A 24,752-nucleotide genomic window follows, 5' to 3' on the forward strand; every position below is an offset into this window, starting at 1 on the left:
AAGTCGGCACTCTGTCATGGACCAGGAGCCTGACAGTTGCACAAGAGAGGAGGAGACACGATATACCTTATCCTGCCAGGTGAACGTCCCCTCCTCCCTTTGCCGGCATTCATCACCAAGATGGCTGCCGGCAGGTAAGTGCGCGTGTCACCCGCCGCCCGCTCTTGGTGACACCACGCCCGGGGACACCTCTGAGATTGTAAGCTCTCAGGAGCAGGGTCCTTCTAATCCCTTTGTATGGTAATTTAATGTCTCCCCTTATGTTGTAAAGCGCTGTGCAAACTGTGGGCACTATATAAATCCTGTATAATAATAATATAATGTGCAGATTATTATTATTAATTGGATGTATTGATCCATGTGATGCTCCTGGCAGTCCATAGAATGATGTTATCAGATTCTCCTGGCTGAGGGTTCACTTGATGCACCTCACCATCCTGGGGACAAGCCGTCAGCTCTCCGCCAATCAGAAGTGGGAGGGGCGTGGCCGCAGTTGCACAAGACTGCCAGCACATGTTTAAATGGCAAAAGTTTGGCGGAGAGTGTTAGAGATCAACCGGTCCGATCTGGAGTGTTACAAAGTACAAGGTGACTGCTGCAGACAGCGACATCCGAGCACAGCCAAGCCCGAGGACACAGCGCCATGGCTCTGAAAGTCTGCATCGTCGGCTCTGGCAACTGGTCAGTACATAAGTAGTCCTATAATAACCCCTGTAGTAGATGTTATTTACTATGTTACCTGTCGGTGTCAGTCCAGATATCGCACCCCAGGCGCTGTGACTTCTACAAATTCTGTGTGTCCCATGCAAGTGCATGTGATCCGGTGCAGGGGACAGAAGTGCCTTTGTTTATTGTTCAGTCAGCAGCAGCAGCAGGACATAATCCAGCCACAATAATATCCATGCTGTGCTGTTCTGCCATCAGATCCTGTTCTGTGCAGTCACCAGATCCTTCTACAGCTGACATATTTACATTCTAGTTTCCTCTTCATACTCAGGACGAAGTTATGTCAACATTCGGCTGTTTACCACCCAGCAGATCTTACATTGTAACCTTTAATAATGGAAGGCGGCTGTCCCCAACCGGGATCCTGGCCTCAGGGAATGCCGGACAAATATCATTGTGCCTACAAGTGGCGGTACATTAGCATGATGGCTGCATTGTAGAATGCTGTCACTATAAGAATACATAATAAGGCATCCAGAGCAGATCAGTTTTTACTAAAAAAAAACATTTCAGTAACAATCATAAAATTAGGTGAATAATAACAAAAGAGAAGCGTGCATTAAAAATTGTGGTGCCCCCTGGCATTAGTGGTCAGCGGGTAGAAGTGCCCCCTGGCACAAGTGATCAGTGTAGCAGTGCCCCCTGGCATTAGTGGTCAGTGTAGTAGTGCCCCCTGGCATTAGTGGTCAGTGTAGTAGTGCCCCTGGCATAAGTGGTCAGTGTAGTAGTGCCCCCTGGTATTACTGGTCAGTGTAGTAGTGCCCCCTGGCATTAGTGGTCAGTGTAGTAGTGCCTCCTGGCACAAGTGGTCAGTGTAGTAGTGCCCTCTGGCATTAGTGGTCAGTGTAGTAGTGCCCCCTGGTATTAGTGGTCAGTGTAGTAGTGCCTCCTGGCACAAGTGGTCAGTGTAGTAGTGCCCTCTGGTATTAGTGGTCAGTGTAGTAGTGCCCCCTGGCATTAGTGGTCAGTGTAGTAGTGCCCCCTGGTATTAGTGGTCAGTGTAGTAGTGCCCCCTGGTATTAGTGGTCAGTGTAGTAGTGCCTCCTGGCACAAGTGGTCAGTGTAGTAGTGCCCTCTGGTATTAGTGGTCAGTGTAGTAGTGCCCCCTGGCATTAGTGGTCAGTGTAGTAGTGCCCCCTGGTATTAGTGGTCAGTGTAGTAGTGCCCCCTGGTATTAGTGGTCAGTGTAGTAGTGCCTCCTGGCACAAGTGGTCAGTGTAGTAGTGCCCCCTGGTATTAGTGGTCAGTGTAGTAGTGCCTCCTGGCACAAGTGGTCAGTGTAGTAGTGCCCCCTGGTATTAGTGGTCAGTGTAGTAGTGCCCCCTGGCATTAGTGGTCAGTGTAGTAGTTCTCCCTGGCACAAGTGGTCAGTGTAGTAGTTCTCCCTGGCATTAGTGGTCAGTATAGAAGTGCCCCCTGGCATTAGTGGTCAGTGTAGTAGTGCCCCCTGGCATAAGTGGTCAGTGTAGTAGTTCTCCCTGGCACAAGTGGTCAGTGTAGTAGTTCTCCCTGGCATTAGTGGTCAGTATAGAAGTGCCCCCTGGCATTAGTGGTCAGTGTAGTAGTGCCCCCTGGCATAAGTGGTCAGTGTAGTAGTTCTCCCTGGCACAAGTGGTCAGTGTAGTAGTTCTCCCTGGCATTAGTGGTCAGTATAGAAGTGCCCCCTGGCATTAGTGGTCAGTGTAGTAGTGCCCCCTGGCATAAGTGGTCAGTGTAGTAGTTCTCCCTGGCACAAGTGGTCAGTGTAGTAGTTCTCCCTGGCATTAGTGGTCAGTATAGAAGTGCCCCCTGGCATTAGTGGTCAGTGTAGTAGTGCCCCCTGGCATAAGTGGTCAGTGTAGTAGTTCTCCCTGGCACAAGTGGTCAGTGTAGTAGTTCTCCCTGGCATTAGTGGTCAGTATAGAAGTGCCCCCTGGCATTAGTGGTCAGTGTAGTAGTGCCCCCTGGCATAAGTGGTCAGTGTAGTAGTTCTCCCTGGCACAAGTGGTCAGTGTAGTAGTTCTCCCTGGCATTAGTGGTCAGTATAGAAGTGCCCCCTGGCATTAGTGGTCAGTGTAGTAGTGCCCCCTGGCATAAGTGGTCAGTGTAGTAGTTCTCCCTGGCACAAGTGGTCAGTGTAGTAGTTCTCCCTGGCATTAGTGGTCAGTATAGAAGTGCCCCCTGGCATTAGTGGTCAGTGTAGTAGTGCCCCCTGGCATAAGTGGTCAGTGTAGTAGTTCTCCCTGGCACAAGTGGTCAGTGTAGTAGTTCTCCCTGGCATTAGTGGTCAGTATAGAAGTGCCCCCTGGCATTAGTGGTCAGTGTAGTAGTGCCCCCTGGCATAAGTGGTCAGTGTAGTAGTTCTCCCTGGCACAAGTGGTCAGTGTAGTAGTTCTCCCTGGCATTAGTGGTCAGTATAGAAGTGCCCCCTGGCATTAGTGGTCAGTGTAGTAGTGCCCCCTGGCATTAGTGGTCAGTGTAGTAGTGCCCCCTGGCATTAGTGGTCAGTGTAGTAGTGCCCCCTGGCATTAGTGGTCAGTGTAGTAGTGCCCCCTTGTATTAGCTGTCACTGTAGTAGTGGCCCCTGGCATTAGTGGTCAGTGTAGTAGTGCCCTCGGGCAATGTTGGTCAGTGTAGGTATGAGATCAATCCGCCATTGCTCATTGATCAGGGAACCTCAGAAGGCACCTTAGGGTCCCATGACACCCTGGATGAGAACGTCTGACACCAGAACACAGCAGCAAAACTCATTAGTAACCAGTAAGAATTGTATGGAAACAGATCGGCTGTGTACTCCGCGTGCCAACTTCAGGCTCCCCATAAACAGGACACATTTTTTTTTAAACCAATCTGATAATTATTCAGTAAAATTGGGTTCCAATTGCTTTGTATTAACATGATTACAAGGGGCAAATCCACCAATGGGCACATATAGAACAAGGTGATTTTCCAGCATGATGGAAGATAATTCTCAGTGGATTCCGGGTGGGAGTCGTGGAATTGCAGGGACAACTGTGTACCATCTGCTACATGACCAGCACCAGTCCCATGAATGGTTCCCAACTATGAAGGTTGGAGATATGTTGTGTATTAACCCAGAGAAACCAGATTTCACCAATCACATTCTGACTGCCGTATACTGATGGTGGAATGGGACAGGTTGCTGTACATTGCTCCCAGTCTTCTGAGATGAGACAGAGGGGGACATTTTAGCAATATGTAGGCCACGCCCCCCCCCCCATGCAATGTTATGTAAACCTACAATTATTCTTTTAACGCTGATTCTACAAAACAACAAATACAAAGATGTAGAAGTTGGATCATTATTTAGCACAGTACAACAGATCTGGTAGGTAAAGAGAACATGTTTCATATAGATCTATACATCAGAGGGACAGAGGAGGACAGCGGGATTGGTTACAAAGAGGGACAGTTCTTCTAAATGAGCTGGGAGCTATTGGTAAGTTGTTGTTACATACTAGTGTTCTTTGTGCCTCCATACTGGACCATATTACCATAAAGCACTCCTGTTTCTAAATCCATCAGGGGTATGTGGGGTCTGCTGAGGGCAGGGGCGGACTATTTAATATGGAATTCAGGGGCCTGTCTAACCAATCCAAGAGCCAGCAGAATTTCTTTTTAGGAGACAGCTCCATTAACAACAACCAGAGAAAATGTTAAGTGAGGCACCAGCTGTACCATTGGCTACCTGGCTCCTGGGATTTGTCCAGCCCTGGCTGAGGGTGATCACAAGACTCTCTGTAAGGTCAGACATAAAGCAGCAATCTGCATACAATTGACTAGTGGACTGGGCGGCCTCATTTGGCTCTGTATACAAAGCATGTAGAACGTTGTACTGAATAGGGAATTGCAGTTTTAAAGCAGATCTGTTGTGTGAAAAATCCAAGATGGCTATTACTAACCTCCTGAAGATGCTTGTCCCATAGGCAGGTATGCTGACCCTATGCCTTCAGTACTTATGGTGTGGTACTATGGTACTCCGTACTTCCTGACCCAGATTAGGAAAGTCAGAAGGTGCTATAGAAGAGTGTCGGTGAGACATCTAGTATTGTGAGAAGGAGAGTACAGCAGTGCCGGCCTCCATGGTTCTCCCATGGTAGGTTTCCTTTTGTGTTTTTATGATATTAAATTGGTATCCTGCAGGAAGTCCCCATATTGCCTTCATAGTCCCTACAATGCAGATATTGGCAGTCAGTGCGCCAGTCTGCCTTGATCACGTCATTGGACCAAAGTTCCCCGGAGATCTTGTATTATTGATCTGGATATTCTGCGCCAATGTTTACCGCAAAGATACTACACACATGTACACCTCCGCTACCGAATTTTATCTCAAGGATATCTCCTCAGCTCATAACCTCTGTACCGTCGTAAATGTGCCTGCCAGAGCAAATTCCGTCTCCAGACTATCCTCTTACACCGAACTAAAAGTGCCCTTTGCATGCTAAGAGCAGCTGAAGGAGTTTAACACTTTACTATCACACAAAACAACACTTTCCTCTCCTGCCAAAGTGTTCTCTTCATTGCATTTACAATCGGAGGTTGTCCTTGGTAAAATAAGAGAATAAAACACAATGAAGCGAATTTATCAAAACTGGAGCAGACAAAACCTGGAGCAGCTGTGCATGGCAACCAATCAGCTTCTCTCTCTCTCATTTTCAAATCCTATCTGAACAAACTGAAGAGAGAAGCTGATTGGTTGCCATGCACATCTGCTCCAGATTTTGTCTGCTCCAGTTGTGATAAATTCCCCCCGTTGACTTTAATATCACTTTAAATCAGGGGTAGCAAACCTCCGGCCGTCGAGCTGTGGTGGAACTACAAATACCATGAGGCATTGCAAGATTCTCACAGCCACAGACATGACTCCCGAAGAGAGATGTATCATGAGATTTGTAGTTTCACCACAGCTGGAGGGCAGAGGTTTGCTACCCCTGCTTTAAATGAAACACTCCCAAAAATGACATTGTGAACACGGAGTTTACATGGGAAGGACTACTGTCACCTTCAGCTCTGAAGACTGCTGTCACCAGGTGGATGTGTCTAAAATGTTACAGCCGTCTCTGGCACAGGGGTGGAGGGGCAATCTCCCTATGGGGACACCTGTTCCACTTACAGCTCCCTCACCTGTTGTGTTGCCAGACTGGGAATAAAGTGAAATCCTCTCAGAGGCAATAAAAGTAATTCACCGGCACACGGTGCTAACGTTTCGGGTCCGCACAGGGATCCTTCATCAGAGCGACAGTGACGAATAAAGGATCCCTGTTCGGACCCGAAACGTTAGCACCGTATGACAGTATGGGACATTGGGTATTGAATAAACATATCAATACTTTAAAAACCCTTCAAGTGTGTGCCGGTGATTTACTTTTATTTACTATTAGTGTTTTGCACGGCGCCATCCGTGTGGTCACCTGGGCACCACATATACCTTGTGGTTTTGAGACTGTGGCAGTGCGAATGGGATTTGGACTTTATCCTCCCAGAGGGGACACAGGCGAGCTTCCAAACCTCCCCCACTATCCAAAGCTAGAAGAAAATAGATTTGGCTAGAGTTCTACTTTATTACAGTGAGCTCTACAGAGAGCTTCACAAGGGTGTTGGCCCCGGATGGAGCTTCTGGCCAATGTCCTCCAGGGTTGACCAGACCAAGTGAAGAGAATATCTTCCTATATATACTGTATGTAGCTGTATCTCTGCACTACAATGTGAGGGATCTTATTACAGATGATACAACGTTATAGTGGAGGAATGACATCACTGGATTTCAAATAAGAGATGCATTCAAATAAATAGCATGTTGATGGGGGGAAGGCAAACTGTGCGCAGAATAAACTTCAACTTTAAAGGAGAACTATGTGGTAAGTGTTTTTCCCCATAGTTCTCCTTAGGGTAACGGGAGGACATAAACTAGCGTCCTCCCGTTACCCCAAGCTCAGTATACAGCGAGCTACAGCTCGCGGTATACTGAGACCGCCGCAGCCGGGACGGATCCCGACATTACTGTCGAGATCCACCCAGCTGCGTGATTGACAGCTGGTTCTGCCTATCTAGAGGCATGTAGAGGCCCTGTCCATTCCCGCCAGTCAACGCTGGAGGATCGGGGGAGGGGGGAATCCCTGCGGAGAGCCGTGACTGATAGTCACAGCTCTCTGCAGTGACAGGATCGAGAAGTGAGCGAGCGACGGTATGTGTTCGCTCACTTCCCGATCTACTGAGCCAACCTGTGACAGTTTCATTGTCACACGTAGGCTCAAACTATGAGGATGAGTGAAAATCACTCCCCTCATAGTTCTCCCTTAATGTCTTTCCTCTCTGCAAATACATTGACGTGGAGAATGTGTTGAAATGAAAGAAATGCACATTGAGGTCGAGTGTTTGGTAATCACTGTGAGAGGAAGAGGCTGAACTCGAATGTTAGAATTAGTCACAGTTCTGCTACCAGAAGGCTGGACTTATCCTATTGTTGGGGCCAGAAGATCAACTGCTAAACGTGTGGTCACTAAACAAATGCCTGAACACTCTGACTTGTGTCTCTGCTTCAACATGGGATGAGAGATCTGCCTATCCACACCTCTCATGTGCACCCAGACCCTTGATAATTATCGAATTGGGTTATAGAATTACTATTTAAACAAGGACTCCAGGAATTAACATAAACGTTTGCTACCCCCGCGTTGCAAGGGTTATTTGCTTGTTTTGGCCTAGTGGCTAGACATACAATAAGAAGATATTCCCACCTGATCCTCAATCCCATCTGGCTGCTAGATCGGTCCTCGCAGCCTCTTTTGTTTCCCAAACTCTAAAGACCTCCGATGTCATCCTGTCAAATGCAGTCCATTCACCTGAGGGACATACTATAATACAGTATGTCCCTCAGTGCGAGGGTGGTCCCAGTGCAAGGGTTAACTTTAATTCGTGGCGTTCCTCTTTATAGTAGGCCCTTGCATGATATGTTTTGGTCATGCAAGGGCCCACAACCTGTCCTGATAAATGTTATATTTACTAAGGATGCACTGATATGGATACTAGTATCAGTATCGGTGCCAATCCCGAGTATTTGGGCGAGTACTCGTCCAAATGCTACGATACTTACCCCAATAATGGAACTTTCGATGTCCCTCTGACCAGCAATGCTGGAGGAGCATGGAGCTGGCTTCCTTTTCAATCAGGAAGCTGGGTGGAGGGCTTCCTGATTAGCTAGGAAGCCAGCTTCACTTCACTTCTTTTGTTGCTAGGCAGCCGGGCTTGCTGACCAATCAGGAAGATGGGAGGTGGGTCATGATGTGCCACCCGGCTTCCGGATTGGCTAGGAAGCCAACTTCACTTGTTGCTAGATAGACTGGCTTCCTGACCAATCAGGAAGCTGGCGGCACCTCATGACCCGCCGCCCAGCTTCCTGATTGAAAAGGAAGCTTCAGGAAGTGAAGCCGTTGTTCTTTCCATACCGGCTTCCTAATAATCTGGGCACACAGAACCAGTATCGCTATTCGGTATCGGCATCGATACCGAAAAACCCGTATCGGTGTATCCCTAATATTTATTTTATAATATATTGATAATATTTATTGATTTTTTTTTATCAGGACAGGTTGCGGGCCCTTGCATGACCAACCAAGACCATTTCATGCAAGGGCATTCCATGCATTCTATTTGTATCCAGGTAGGCCCTTGTGCTGTATAGTTGTTGGTAGATTTAAATAAGATTGTACAATCAGAGAGTAAGTTGTATGGTCCACTTTATAGAAATAGTACAAAAACCACTGGATTAGCATTTTTTCAACACCAAGTACCGAAACTTTCGCTCAGGGACTCGCCAATACTAATTACCAATACCGACAGTGGTGGCACGCCAGGGCATAGTCACAGCTGCAACCGATGAGACCCTGGTAGTTCTGCCACTGACTCTAAGCTGTAGAGGGACTACAAATCCCAGCAATACATTATACTGCAATGCAGAATACCACCAGCTACAGCGGACTACAAATCCCAGCAATACATTATACAGCAATGCAGAATACCATCAGCTACAGGGGACTACAAATCCCAGCAATACATTATACAGCAATGCAGAATACCATCAGCTACAGGGGACTACAAATCCCAGCAATACATTATACAGCAATGCAGAATACCACCAGCTATAGAGGACTACAAATCTCAGCAATAAAATGTACAGCGAGCAAAATAATATGAAGCTACATACTCTGTGTTGCTCACCAGGGCTGTGCAATGTCTCAGGGGGCTGTGTACGGTTGCAGGAGGATGTGTTTTGTCTCACCAGGGCTGCGTGTGGTCACACCAGGCTGTGTGCGGCGTCTTACCAGAGCTGTGTGTGGTCACACCAGGCTGTGTGCGGCGTCTTACCAGAGCTGTGTGTGGTCTCACCAGGGCTGTGTGCAGCATCTTACCAGTGCTATGTGTGGTCTCACCAAGGCTGTGTGCGGCGTCTCACCAGGGCTGTGTGCGGCGTCTCACCAGGGCTGTGTGCGGCGTCTCACCAGGGCTGTGTGCGGCGTCTCACCAGGGCTGTGTGCGGCGTCTCACCAGGGCTGTGTGCGGCGTCTCACCAGGGCTGTGTGCGGCGTCTCACCAGGGCTGTGTGCGGCGTCTCACCAGGGCTGTGTGCGGCGTCTCACCAGGGCTGTGTGCGGCGTCTCACCAGGGCTGTGTGCGGCGTCTCACCAGGGCTGTGTGCGGCGTCTCACCAGGGCTGTGTGCGGCGTCTCACCAGGGCTGTGTGCGGCGTCTCACCAGGGCTGTGTGCGGCGTCTCACCAGGGCTGTGTGCGGCGTCTCACCAGGGCTGTGTGCGGCGTCTCACCAGGGCTGTGTGCGGCGTCTCACCAGGGCTGTGTGCGGCGTCTCACCAGGGCTGTGTGCGGCGTCTCACCAGGGCTGTGTGCGGCGTCTCACCAGGGCTGTGTGCGGCGTCTCACCAGGGCTGTGTGCGGCGTCTCACCAGGGCTGTGTGCGGCGTCTCACCAGGGCTGTGTGCGGCGTCTCACCAGGGCTGTGTGCGGCGTCTCACCAGGGCTGTGTGCGGCGTCTCACCAGGGCTGTGTGCGGCGTCTCACCAGGGCTGTGTGCGGCGTCTCACCAGGGCTGTGTGCGGCGTCTCACCAGGGCTGTGTGCGGCGTCTCACCAGGGCTGTGTGCGATTAGACAGCAAGGCAGAATAACATCAGCTACAGGGGACTACAAATCCCAGCAATACATTATACAGCAATGCAGAATACCACCAGCTATAGAGGACTACAAATCTCAGCAATAAAATGTACAGCGAGCAAAATAATATGAAGCTACATACTCTGTGTTGCTCACCAGGGCTGTGCAATGTCTCAGGGGGCTGTGTACGGTTGCAGGAGGATGTGTTTTGTCTCACCAGGGCTGCGTGTGGTCACACCAGGCTGTGTGCGGCGTCTTACCAGAGCTGTGTGTGGTCACACCAGGCTGTGTGCGGCGTCTTACCAGAGCTGTGTGTGGTCTCACCAGGGCTGTGTGCAGCATCTTACCAGTGCTATGTGTGGTCTCACCAAGGCTGTGTGCGGCGTCTCACCAGGGCTGTGTGCGGCGTCTCACCAGGGCTGTGTGCGGCGTCTCACCAGGGCTGTGTGCGGCGTCTCACCAGGGCTGTGTGCGGCGTCTCACCAGGGCTGTGTGCGGCGTCTCACCAGGGCTGTGTGCGGCGTCTCACCAGGGCTGTGTGCGGCGTCTCACCAGGGCTGTGTGCGGCGTCTCACCAGGGCTGTGTGCGGCGTCTCACCAGGGCTGTGTGCGGCGTCTCACCAGGGCTGTGTGCGGCGTCTCACCAGGGCTGTGTGCGGCGTCTCACCAGGGCTGTGTGCGGCGTCTCACCAGGGCTGTGTGCGGCGTCTCACCAGGGCTGTGTGCGGCGTCTCACCAGGGCTGTGTGCGGCGTCTCACCAGGGCTGTGTGCGGCGTCTCACCAGGGCTGTGTGCGGCGTCTCACCAGGGCTGTGTGCGGCATCTTACCAGTGCTATGTGTGGTCTCACCAGGGCTGTGTGCGGCGTCTCACCAGGGCTGTGTGCGGCGTCTCACCAGGGCTGTGTGCGGTCTCACCAGGGCTATGTGTGTCATCTCACCAGGACTGTGCGGTCTCACCAGAGCTGTGTATGGCGTCTTACCAAGGCTGTGCGGTCTCACCATGGCTGTGTGCAGCCTCTCACCATGGCTGTGTGCAGCCTCTCACCATGGCTGTGTGCAGCGTCTCACCAGGGCTGTGTGTGGCATCTCACCAGAGCTGTGTGTGGCATCTTACCAGGGTTGTGCAGTTTTAGCAGGGCTGTGTGGTCTCACCAGGGCTGTGTGTGGTGTCTCAGCAGGGCTGTGTGGTCTCACCAGGGCTGTGTGTGGTGTCTCAGCAGGGCTGTGTGGTCTTACTAGGGCTGTGCGGTCTCACCAGGGTTGTGTGCAGCATCTCACCAAGGCTGTGTGTGGCTTCTTACCAGGAATGTGTGTGGCGTTTCACCAAGGCTGTGTGTGGTATTTTACCAGAGCTGTGTGCGATCTCACTAGGGCTGTGTGCGGTCCCACCCTGGCTGTGTGCAGCGTCTCAGCAGAGCAGGGTCTGGCAGGTGTGGGTGTGCGAGAGTCAGGAAGGAGGAGAAGATGTGCAGCCAGTGCTGTGAACAGCCGATGCGAGGTCCCCACAAGCCTGCTGTGAGGTCCTCAGCAAGCGCGTGACCTTATGGCATAATTGTATACAGTTTCTGGCAAGAGCACAAACCAAAGAGTCTTATCTTTATAGAACTTATCTGGATAGATTAGACATCAACCATATGTCCCTATTAAAATCAGCATATCGTGTGATCTAGAGACTCATTTGTCTCACTATCTGATATCTGAAAGGCATTTTCCATTGCTGGAATGTGTTGAGCTACTTGGCTCTTTTCTTTGTTTCAAGCACAATAGAACAACCTGATGATCATTGAAAACATAAGTTGCTATAAATACTATCCAAGCCTACATGTTTATGTGTTGGGGTGCCATCCTGAAATGCTATCCATGCCCCTGTTAAGCATCATTAAAGCGCAGTGTAATTTGTATTTCATTGAGCATTAAAGAACTACTTAACGTTCAGACCAAAGAAACAATTTTGTTTGGCTTTTTACCATAATGTACATGTATATATATTTGCACATTATGGCAGAGTTATCTAGCAAAGTGACCCCCCTCCAGTACGGCAATACCTACACTCCCCTCCGTTGCTGACACTTCCATCTGACCCCATCATCAGTCTTTGGCCGTTTGATTGGCAAAACAGGAATAATGTTACTCCTATGCATGTGCATGGGAGTTACTTTGTCCCGTCACAGAATCATGCTGAGACTGTACATAGAGTTGTTCATGCGCACCTCAGTGTACACTTACAGGAAAAGTGCTGACAGGTGAATAGATGCATCTATGATCTGTGACCTATGATCACCTTGTCAGAACATTTCACTAAACCAACTTTAGTTCCACTTTAGTAAGCCTGCAAAACCCGGGACAACAAATCGCATCGTACCCATAGGATGACCTGCTGGGCTCGTCACAAGATATCTATGGTGATAATGAATGTCAAATGGTTATAGTAACATAAGGGCAATTGTGGACCAGTGCCTAGAGAAGAAAGGTTAGAGGGACAACACCAATCTTTTAAAATGTATAAACCTTTTCATTATTTTGATTCCTTCCTCTGTCCAACTCTGGGAATTTGTTGCTAAATTCAGGAAGAGTAGTGCAAGGAGGTGCAGAGGAGGCGGATAGAGGAAGTTGAAAACAATTCTCCCTTTATCTTGTTTGGTGGTTTGTATGAAAAGTAGCTCTGCACATAAAGCAGATCCCATACCGCCTCCAGGAACACATACTAGCATTAGTTTTTACTAATAATCACATGGCACAAGGGATAGAGTTTACTGTAAAGGTCTCCATTCAGATGTGTGTAGGGCAGGATGATGTCTCCGTATTGCCCTGGCGATCATCATCTACAGCAGCCTTTCCCAACATTTTTACCCCGGAAGAACCTTTGAAATATTTGTCTAGTCTCGGGGGAACGCTGTTTAAAATAGTTTTGCCTTCAGTTTGCGGTACATTAGTATGATCACTAAACTGTAGAATGTTTTACACATAGTAATAAATAATAAGGCATGCCTAGCATATTTGACTTCCATCCACAGATCATTTTTTTATACCCTCTTGCTCTGTACGGCAACATTTTTAGTAACAATTATGAAATTAGATCACTAATAACAAAAAGATAAAATTGTGGCGTCACCTAACATTAGTGGTCAATATAGAAGTGCCCCCTGGCATTGGTGGTCAGTGTAGGTATGAGATAAATTCACCATTGCTCAAGGAACCCTTAGGAACAACAAGAGTAACCCTAGGCTTCCATGGCACCCTGGATATGAAAGGCTGATCTACAGTATGGATGTATCTATATGTGCTGTCATTTGACTTTTGCAGTGAATAAATGTGTTTTATCGAATTTTAGAGTGAACTGTTCGTCAAGTCTGCAAGCTGAATGTAAGCCATTGCCGGCTTAAGACTGCTGCCTGGAAAATAATTCACTATCTGATGATTTTATCTAATTAATGCACATTTCTAATGTACTCTTTTTCTCTTCCAGGGGATCAGCCATTGCAAAAATAGTGGGCGACAATGCTGCACAGCTGCCTCAGTTTGATAATGTGGTGAACATGTGGGTGTTTGAAGAATTAATAGGAGGAAAAAAACTGACAGAGATCATCAACACAGAACATGAAAATGTCAAGTACTTGCCTGGACACAAGCTGCCTGCCAATGTGGTATGTGTGCAGTTTTATTTTTGTAATATAGCAATCTCCAAGCAATGAGTTCATGTGGCTGAGCCTGCCATCTAATATTCAGGATAGCCTTGTACTGTTATTATCAGTAGTTTAAACAGAAAGGTCTTCATCTTATTTCTGGACATACACCATTTCTAAACAATAAAAATGCAGACAAATACTAATGGGAAGAGTGGAGTTGTTTACAATAATCAATCAGGTTCCTTATTTTATTTTCCTAGAGGATAAAAGATGGAACCCAACTGGTCACTATGGTCCAGCGGCTGCTGTCTAACGGGTTGCCATGACTACAGGATGCCCCAGGACTATCACATCATGGAGAATGCCTTCTCCACGATTGGTCAGGGGGACACACTTATGCAGCTATCCATTGTCTCATTTGCAGCTATGGGTGTACACTATTACATGATATATTTATAGTGATATTTGTATGATATTTTTGATTATATTTGGTGGGATTATGATGTTATTATGATATCAAAGGGGGGTGTTCTGCATTGGGGGTTATCGCTGTATATACATTGTCTGGTCAAAAAAAAAGTCACCACCTGGATTTTGGGAAGTCTCATGATCTGGGGTTGCTTCCGGTTCAGCAACATACTGTCCCCAGAAAATGAGGTCAGCTGCCTACCTGAATATACTTAATGACCAGGTTTTTCCATAAATGGGTTTTATCTTCCCTGATGGCACATTGGGCATATTCCAGGATGACAATGTCAGGATTCATCAGGCTTAGATTGTGAAAGAGAGGTTCTGGGTGCATGAGACATCATTTTCACACATGGATTGGCCACCACAGAGTCCAGACCTTAACCCCATTGAGAATCTTTGGGATGTGCTGGAGAAGACTTTATACAGTGGTCTGACTCTCCCATCATCACTACAAGATCTTGGTGAAAAATGAATGTGACTCTGGATGGAAAAAAAATGTTGGGGCATTAGATAAGTTTATCGAAAGGATGCCACAGCAAATGTGTGCCGTAATCAAAGCTAAAGGTGGTCCAATGAAATATTAGAGTGTGTGACTTTTATTTTGACCAGGCAATGTATATTGTGTCTGCTTTCCTACATATTACATTGTCACTGTGCGACCTTGAGAAAGGGCCCCCCTTGGCCTCGAAACTTTGGCTTATTTGCCCTATGTGATGCTTTAACAATAAATAAGATTATATTCCTAAAATGTGAAAAAAATAGTATAAAATGTGAAAGGGATACACAATTTTGTGTCATACACAACACCTGTGTTGCACAATGCCTGTGCTGATGATAGTAAAAAAACAAACAAACGTGCTAGTACATTTTATAAAATGTGTACATATAGAAAATCCTGTGTTGAATCTCACAAGTGATGTATAACTCCCACCTAATCTGCATAATCACATGTGAAGTCCATTACTTCTGGATACAAGTCCTTGTATGTGAAGATATATCTTCCTGCTTTTATAATCAACACCAACGTCCGTGAATACAAAAACAATTGGTGAATCAGTGCTCTTCAGTCTCCACCGTGCTCAAAGATAAGATCTGGCCGCACTCATCGACTCCTATTGGTCACCATATTTCAGATGAACAATTAGCGCTTTGCTGATATATATAGAAACAAATCCTCTCCTTTGTTTTTAATCCGACAATAAATTGGGGTATATTCCTCCCAACTCTGGCTTATCTTTCCAAAATCGTGTAACACTATTCCTCCATCTTCCACCTTCTCTTGTGCTCAGAGAGAGAAAAAAAGGCTTCCCATAGTGTAGTATATCAGAATAAATTGATTTAAAACAATTAAAATGTACTTACGATTAAAATAAGGCAATTGCGTATGGATTGTGTCCACTGGTGCTCCTGTCTCTATGATTGTAATGCTCGCATAGATCCGCCCACCTGATGCATTTCGTCACTATACAAGGACTTTATTGTATCCAGAAGTAATGGACTTCACATGTGATTATGCAGATTAGGTGGGAGTTATACATCACTTGTGAGATTCAACACAGGATTTTCTATATGTACACATTTTATGAGATGTACTAGCACGTTTGTTTTTTTTGTTTTGTTTTTTTTACTATCATCAGCACAGGCATTGTGCAACACAGGTGTTGTGTATGACACAAAATTGTGTATCCCTTTGTGACAATTTCACATTTTATACTATTTTTTTCACATTTTAGCAATATAATTTTTGAGTTTGAAGCACAGTGCTATTTTCTTTTTTCCTATTTTGGGTTTACTCACCTATTAAGCACAGCTGCTCTTAGAGTGTTATTTGATTCCTAGTGGAGTTTCTTTCTATCTAACAATAAATAAGATTACATTTGCACCTTAAAGTACTGATTCAAGCCAGGGACAAGCATTTGCAGACTGTTATAAGGATGAATGCATCTATTAGTGTCCTATGGGATCTGCCCAACCTTGAAAGGTCTGACTAACAGTAGTACCCCAACCCAAATGTATTATTAGTATAAAGGATTTATATAGCACCAAGAGTTTGTACAGTGTTTGTACTTCTCAGGGAGAAGGTGATGAGGGAGCTAAACAGCAGAAGGTCTTTGGAGGAGTGGAGAGGATGGTTTGGGTGATATTTTGAGATGAGGTTGAAGATGTAGCTGTTGAATGTAGATGTTGAATGTTGTGTGTTGGGCTATTGGAAGCCAGTGGAGAGATTGTCAGAGAAGGGTGGTGGTCAATGGGCGGTTGGTTAGGTGGATGAATCTGGCAGCAGCATTCATGATCGATTGAAGGGGGGAAAGCCTGTGTAGAGGTAGGCCAACAAGGAGGGAGTTGCAGTAGTCGAGGCGAGAGATGAGGAGAGAGTGAGTTAGTAGCTTTGTGGTTTCATTTGTTAAGAAGGGACACACTTCGTCACGGAGACTGATGGCAAGATCTGGTCAGTGATTGGATGTGGACCCTGAAGGAGAGGTCACCAAGGAGACTGAAGGTGAGATGAGGAATGGAGGGATAGGTTTGTGTGTATTGTAATTGTGGGTTTAACAGATCAAATAAATTTCTCCAATCTGTCAGAGCCTTTGTTTACCTCGGCAGAGACTATAGAGAAATTGCAGATAACTGTGAATGAAAGTTTAGCTAAAGCCAAAACTTTTGTTGTTCTCTCTGTCACGGGGTATGTTACCCGAGTTTTCCCTTCTCTGGGATTTTTTTTTTGTTTGTTTTTGTTTGTTACCTTGTTGATTTTGAAAACCTAATAAAAAAAGTATCTTTAAAAAAAAAAAGCCAAAACTTTTTTTCCATTTTGGATAGAGCAGGAAATGTTAAAAACCCAAGTCAGGTCTTTTATTGGCCATCTGCGTCCATTTTATAAGATTTCCCTTTACTTGCTGTCCTGTAGGTACAGCAGGAAGTGAGAAGAAATCTCTCCAAAAAGTCAGAGTAATCTCCTCTTGGTTGTCACCAGAACAAGTGTGCCCATTGAAAGATCTCCCCTCTGTGCTTGTTCTGGTGACAACTCAAAATAATGGATTTGGCCACGTGACAGTGGTCAGCGGAACAAATAGAGACAGTGAATCTCTTCAGTGGGGACACAGCAATACCAATGTGACAGAGGCTCTAAATCTTCCACATTCTATACAAAACGTAAAAAAGTATCGGCTTTAACTAGCCACCTCTTTACTGTTTATGTGCGAGGCTTCCCATCAAAATGATGGACTGAAGTTGAGGTGTGAAAGGAAGGAGGGTGTAGTCCAGGGGTAGGCAAAATCAGGTCCCCCAGCTGTGGTGCAACTACAATTCCTTTAGGCATTGCAAGACTCTGACAGCCACAGGCATGAATCCCAGAAGCAGATGCATAATGGGAATTTTAGTTTCACCACAGCATGAGGGCCAGAGTTTGCCTACCCTGGTGTAGGCCATTTGTCAGCAGGAGTTCCGATTGGCATAATAGAAAAGCATGCATGTTGAAGCTTTCAGGACATTTATGAGGATGACTATAATAATAATAATAATAATAATAATAATAATGACAAAGGGAAGCCTGAAGTGTGACACTATGGAGGTTGAGGTTGCCATTTAAGACTATTGGAAATACTAACTCCCTGGCTGACATGCTGATCTATTTGCTTCAGTACTCTGAGTAACTGACCTGTAACCAATATGCAGATTAAGAGATTTGATTTCACTCTGACTTTCCTTATCTGCATGCTTGTTCCAGGTCAGTGTTTTATAAAGTCAGACAGGCTAAAAGCATTTTCAGATGGAGGAGAGCAATGGTAGCCTTATGGCCATCCAGGTGACCATACAGGTACTTGCATTCTAATCATGTGGTCAGTTAATTCATTAGGAAATTAAAGGTTTACAAGGAAAATTAGAGTTCAGTTTTGTGTTTGTTGCTCCACATTAATGTAATAATGTGAATACAATACTGTATGTATCAGAACGGCTGGTCACTGCTGTACGTTCATTATTTATGGGAAGTATATCCTTTTTTTATGGATAAAATCATCAAATGCAGGTCCTGTCGTGCTTAAAAGACACACATGTGCGCTTTATGCATAGAAACCTCTTCACATTAACCTTAGGCCTGTAGGTGGTATACTTAAGGCACAGCCATTAGGTATTGCTGGAAGTAAGTAGTTATTAAGCCGGCTGAGAACATGCAGGTGGGAGTTTAATGCAGATGTAATGTAATAATACCTCCTGCAGAATAATAGCCTTCTCCATCCTCCACCTCATTTACATGATGTATGAAAGCCTCCAGCGGCTGGCGGATAATGTAATATATTATAGGAAAACCTTTTACTTTCCCCGGTTCCCCTTTCTTCATAAAAAGCTTCAGAACTGATTACACTGATGCCATGCACCATCTCTTTGGGTTGCATAACCATCTCTTGCTGAGGAGCGAGGAGCCAGGTTTCCATCAGCTCTCGGAGATTATCAAAACCAACAAGGCCGTTTGATTGCTCACTAATGCAACACGACCTTTGGCCTGTATACACAAAGCCAACTTATCAATCAGAAGGCGGGCGCTCTGCTTGGGTTGCACTGAAGTCATCTGACAGATAAGGGGAGTGAATGCATGAATGATCTATGGAGATACAAGTGTGCAGTGATTGTCTGTAGTGACCTGTAGGCGAACTTGGATCATGTAGAAGAATAGTGTCTACCCATGTGTTCTTACTACGAAGTGTTAAAGTGACACTAAACTCAGGCATTCAAAATGCATTTGAGTACCTTAATGATTAACAACAATGTATCTGATTTGTGTATCACTCAGCTTACAATGGTGACTCTTTTTCATGTGACACTGGAAAGATATCCTCTCACTTCCTGTTGAGTCAATTATAGCAGGAAGTGAAGGGAAATCTCACAGATTGAGATGACACAGGTGACAATCAGGCCCTATTCACACTTGTATCTCTAGGTGTGATTAGGGTTTCCTGCATCAGGAGCTTATGTTTTTCCTGCAGCACGCATCCCTAATCCACCGTTTACAAGCGTCAACTGTCACCCGTTCAAGTTGATGATGAGGTGAAGAGCCGCTGTATTTGAACGGCTTGTAAATGGCAGATTAGGGGTTCCTGCTGCAGGAAAATGCAAGTTCCTGACGCAGGAATCCCTAATTGCACCTAAAGATATAGGTGTGAATGGGACCTAAACTGACAGCAGTTTTAACCCTCCAAAGCTCTATTCAAAACAAAAAAAAAGTTTTAGATATACTTTACAATTTCTGTTTCAGGAAATTGTGACTTCAGTTCCACTGTATGCTGTGTCATATAAAATAACGCGTTTCCCCGAAAATAAGACCTACCCCGAAAGTAAGACCTAGCACTAGTTTTCAAGATTCCTGTAATATAAGACCTACCCCGAAAATAAGACCTAGTTTGGCGGTAGCATATACTGTCCACTGTCTGATGTCCCCACTACTGCACTGCTGGTACCGCTGTCCCTGATGGCAAAGGAAGCTGTAGAAAGCAAGGCTGCGGCAGCAGAGGGAGCAGAGCCGCATTAGCCGCTACTTCGCCTATAGCGCCGGTTACTGTGACAAGCGGAGTGATACCAGATGCACTCCGCCTATGAAAGAACGGAATCTGCTTTACCGATACTGACCAGCAGGAAAATAACGAGAGCAACAGTATTATTCTCATTCTTACCATACCATTAAGGTCAGTAAATAAAAGACAGTGGACATTCTGACATTCTGAAGTGATTATCGCATTGGGCTCCGCAGCACTGTGCACCGGCACCAAAAAAACATAACATCCCCTGAAAATAAGACCTAGTGTGTTTTTTGGGGGCAAAAAAAATATGACAGTGTCTTATTTTCGGGGAAACACGGTAATCATGTCTGTGTCCTACTGACTGCATGCTTCACTCTGTCCTTGACTGAGCTACTATCAGACCCCATTCAGGTATTTGCTGACAGTCGGAATCAGTGGGAGATTCCAGACCGAAACAGTTCTGTTGATAAAACAAAAAAAATAATAAAGAAACAGAACAGCGCATTGCAGAAAAACTTTCAGTGCACATTATACTCTACTCCCTACAGCCATATTAACCAGTTCAGCTCTCACACCCGTACATTCCCTACAGCCATATTAACCAGTTCCGCTCTCACACCCGTACATTCCCTACAGCCATATTAACCAGTTCAGCTCTCACACCTGTACATTCCCTATGGACCAGAGCAATCTTTACATTTCTGCTATGGGCCTGTTTATTTGGCAAAGTAATCTATGACCATGTTTAATTTTACGCCCATATCCTATATTCAGGGTATATCACATCAACAGCACTCGCCGCCCCCCCCCCACCCCCCCCAGCTCCCACACTTAACTAAAATCTCTCTCCACAGTCAGCTACTATTTTTCAGATCTGGTGCGGCAGTGATTGGCTCCGACCACACAGTCACATCGTCCTTTCAGAGATGCTTTGACAGGATCTGTGAATGGAGAAACTAAGAGTCCCATCTGCCACCGGAACCGTGGGGCCAGAGGGACTTCTTGTTCTCAATGGGATACAAGTGTGGTGACATCATCACACTTCTAGTGCTGTCATTCTTCCTTCTGTCCATGTTACTGAATGTACCTTGGTACTGACATGGATGGAGGAAGAATCAGCAGGAGCCAGAGCATTGCACCCATGATCCTCTGATCACGATAATAATGCTTTATTGGCAGCAATGCAAAAAAAATATTAAATGCACATTTTCTCTTCTTTATCAATGTGTGCATTTTTTTTTTCTTTCAAATAGTGGACTTTGGCTTTTAATAAATCTTTTGGCCTTTTTCTGCCATAATTTTTCTATGTTTCTATGATGGTTGCTGAATGCAATATCTTGTCTGTATAGAGCAAGGGTAGCCAAACTCCGGCCCTCCAGCTGTGGTGAAACTACAAATCCCATGATGCATCTCTCTCCGGGAGTCATGTCTGTGGCTGTGAGAACCTTGCAATGCCTCATGGGATTTGTAGTTCCACCACAGCTGGAGGGCCGGAGTTTGGGTACCCCTGGTATAAAGCAATAGCAATCATTTAATGGGTTGATCCAAAGTCCAGTATAACAATTTCCTAGAGAGTATTGACATCACTTGGGCACAACAAACACAGTTAAAAGTATAGCACCACAAAACATAACTTGTATCTACAATGGCCAAATACCTAAATGCAATTTCAGGAGAACTGAAACAACTGATACAAAGCCTTAGTTTGCATCGCTATCTCTGACAAGTACATGTGCATTGGAGTTTTTGCTTTATCAACCCCTTTCATGACCTAGCCCAGTAAGCAAACAAGGCTGAAAGGCTTAGCTCCCATGATGCAATGGGGGATCTCTCTGCCCTGCTCTAGTATGACCTAACAATAGGCATGATGAAATGGAAGGTGTGGGCACAGATACACAGTTGGTAAGGGATCCAGGTAATGCAAATTACTATATTGGTCCCTCACCCATTGTAAGGTTATATTTTGTTAACCAGCTGCACCCCTATAAAGATTTACGTCATTATTTGGTGTCTTTCTATTCTCAGGTGGCAGTGCCAGAATTGCTGGACGCAGCGGCAGGGGCAGATATTTTCATCTTTGTCGTCCCTCATCAGTTCATCGGGAAGTTGTGTGATCAGCTGAAATCTCATATGAAGAAAGGAGCGTTTGGCGTTTCTCTTATAAAGGTGTGAGTGATCATTCCGGGATCTGTGTGGGGTGTAGGGATATCTTTATATCATGTCATGTTATTGATCAGCTGGAGGGTGCACGGTCTATACGGCATATATAATCCCCACTCTCAGGTTTCGTTTTATTTCAGAGATGTTTTCCAGCGTTAGACCTGAAATGAGCCACATTCACTTCACAATCCCTGCAACACGTTAGTAGGATTATTTCATGAGGCAAACAGCAATGTATAAAGTGCAATCATCCACAGCAAGCAATCAGAGCTAAGTCTAAGTCCAGCCAAAAAGACAGATTTGTTTTTAGTTAGAAGAGTTAACTGGACAGGATGGCACAGACACCAATAAACAGATGGTCATTATTTTTATCCTGTTCTACCGAAAATGTTTTTTTTTCCCATACATGTCTTCTATACATTTACATATTTGTACATTTTTCTACAGATGTCTTTCTCTATATATTACATAATCCTGACTCCTACACCCTGTATGCTGGGCAATACTTTACATACTTCTGACTCCTGTGCTCTATATTCTGGATTGTACATTGCAAACTCTTGAGCCCTGCTTCCTGTAAACTGGGCTATAGGTTACATACAGTACATCTGACTCCTGTACTATATATGTTGGACTGTACTTTACATACTCCTTACTCACACTCCCTGTACGCTGGGCTATATGTGATATACTTCTGACTCCTGTGCTATATATGCTGGGCTTCATGATACAGACTCCTGACTGCTACACCCTGTATGCTGGGCTATGCCTTACATACATCTGCCTCCTGTGTCTATATTGTGGACTGTACATTGCAAACTCCTGACCGCTGTTTCCTGTAAGCTGATCTATAGGTTACATATCTCTGACTCCTGTGCTCTATATTGTGGACTGTACTTTGCATACTCCTGACCCCTACTCCCTGTAAGCTGGGTTATATGTTACATACTTCTGACTCCAGGGTTCTATATGCTGGACTGTACTTTGCATATTCCTGACCCCTGCTTCCCATATGTTGGGCTATGCATTACACACTTCTGACTCATGTGCCCTATACTCTGGAGTGTACTTTGCAAACTCCTGATCCCTGCTCCCTGTAAGCCGGGCTATATGTTACATACTTCTGAATCCAGTGCTTTATATGCTGGACTGTACTTTGCATACTCCTGACCCCTGTTCCCCATATTCTGGGCTATACATTACATACTACTGACTCCTGTGCTCCTTATTCTGGACTGTACATTGCAAACTCCTGACCCCTGCTCCCTGTAAGCTGAGCTATAGGGCTACAGGTTACATGCATCTGACTCCTGTGCTCTATAGGCTGGACTTCACATTACATACTCCTAAACCCTAAACTTGCATTATGTAACACACAGCCCAGTGTACACAGTGTAGTGGTCAGAAATTAGTAAAATCCAGCCCCTCATTTAAGAGACAACCCATCACTTCCTGTCCTGAGAGGAAATAAGGGGAAATCTCCTCAAAAGGGACAAAGGCAGCAATATAACCCAACAGAAGCTACGACCCCCCTCCTTGGTCTATTTAAAATAAAACATTTGGGGCTGAAGTCCTGCTTTAAACTTGCTCTTATTGCTGTAAACTGTATTCTAATTGGTTACTATAAGTTAGTTTACTTTGCTCATCCACATTGCCCTCTGTACTATCATGGTATATAATCTTGCATGTGCTTCACAATGTCCACCTTATCAGGTACTCCCTTGATCATCCATATTTGTTTACCTAAACTTATCAGGCACTCTAAGGCCCGGTTCACACCTGGGCGTTTTGTAGCACGTTCCTACGCTCTGCAAAACGCTCAAACACCGAAACCCCATTATTTCCTATGGGTATGGTTCACACCTGGGCGTATTACGGGCCGTATGAACGCGCTACAAAACGTCCTACGCCCAAAGAAGTACAGGAGCTTCTTTGGGGCGTTTTTGTCATGCGTTTCCATTAAGATACAGCCAAGTAGCCCTCAGAAACGCGTTTTTTTAACCACGAAACGTGCATATTCGATAAGCCTAGGTGTGAAACCAGCCTAAAGGAAAGAGTCTTATGGATGAGCTGGAGGGATTGATATACAATTGAAATAGATATATTCTGGTTAAAGGTATTCTAGTAACCTGCTTTAAAAACTTGTTATCAACATAACACGCCATACTATCTGATATCCAGTTGTGTTTGACTGATAAATGACACCATGCACATCACCTGTGTGCTCAAGAAAGCAAGTTTAGTATATCATTAACAATGATGTAGGTAGCCAAGGCTTGGTTGCCTACCGCATAAGGTCGCTTAGGGCTTAGCAAACCTGAAAAATGATCACACCAGCGTTCTGGCTAAGAATAAAGCTGCTAGTCTGGGCCTACACAGTGTTCATGATAAGATATAAAGGCGTTAATTGTCTATTACAGTGTTATAGCAGTGTCAATTGATTCCTCCCAGGGTGTAGATGAGGGGCCAGAAGGTCTCCGACTCATATCAGATATTATTCGGGAGAGGTTGGACATCCCCATGAGTGTGCTGATGGGTGCCAACATTGCCAATGAAGTTGCTGATGGAAAGTTTTGTGAGACAACAATCGGTGAGCTATTATGAAATTAGATATCACATGTACAAAAGACATAAAAGAAATGCATTCCTGAAAGTGATCTGTACATTATATTCCACCAGGCTGTAAAAGTAAGGAGCATGGCAAGATCTTGAAGGAGCTCTTCCAAACACCAAATTTCCGAATCACAGTGGTAGAGGAAGCGGACACAGTGGAGCTTTGTGGAGCACTTAAAGTAAGTGATATAATGGCACGTATGGGCTCCTTTAATACGAGAGGGAGCAATGCTGAGGTAACCCATAAGAAGTAATCAGATCTTGGTTCAATGAAAATTTGTAAAACCAAATTCGAATTGTTTGTCTTGAGTTTGTGTGCTTTCCACACCCTCATTGGATTTTTACATAAGCCTGGAACTGTCTGAGTGTTATATAAAGTCTGAATACAAAACCAGAAGGATACAAATTGATATCACACAATAGGAAGGTGTTGTAAAAGCAGGTACTAAGTGGGCAGTGACCTGCTGGGATGTCACAT

The 24,752-nt window shown here is 45.6% G+C and overlaps 1 protein-coding gene across 1 annotated transcript in view; it reads left to right on the forward strand.

Moving 5' to 3' along the window:
- The first annotated feature begins 498 nt into the window (after nt 1-498).
- The window catches only part of GPD1 (glycerol-3-phosphate dehydrogenase 1), a 57,688-nt gene continuing 33,434 nt past the window's right edge, over nt 499-24,752 (forward strand). The window contains exons 1-5 of the mRNA XM_018560148.1: nt 499-681; nt 13,358-13,535; nt 21,527-21,667; nt 24,113-24,251; nt 24,341-24,453. Of these exons, the coding sequence (XP_018415650.1) occupies nt 644-681; nt 13,358-13,535; nt 21,527-21,667; nt 24,113-24,251; nt 24,341-24,453 (609 nt within the window). The 5' untranslated portion in view covers nt 499-643. The remainder of the gene's footprint in view (nt 682-13,357; nt 13,536-21,526; nt 21,668-24,112; nt 24,252-24,340; nt 24,454-24,752) is intronic.

This window comes from Nanorana parkeri, unplaced genomic scaffold, assembly GCF_000935625.1.
Source record: "Nanorana parkeri isolate BGI_ZX_2015 unplaced genomic scaffold, ASM93562v1 scaffold434, whole genome shotgun sequence".
NCBI classification, from domain to species: Eukaryota; Metazoa; Chordata; class Amphibia; order Anura; family Dicroglossidae; genus Nanorana; species Nanorana parkeri.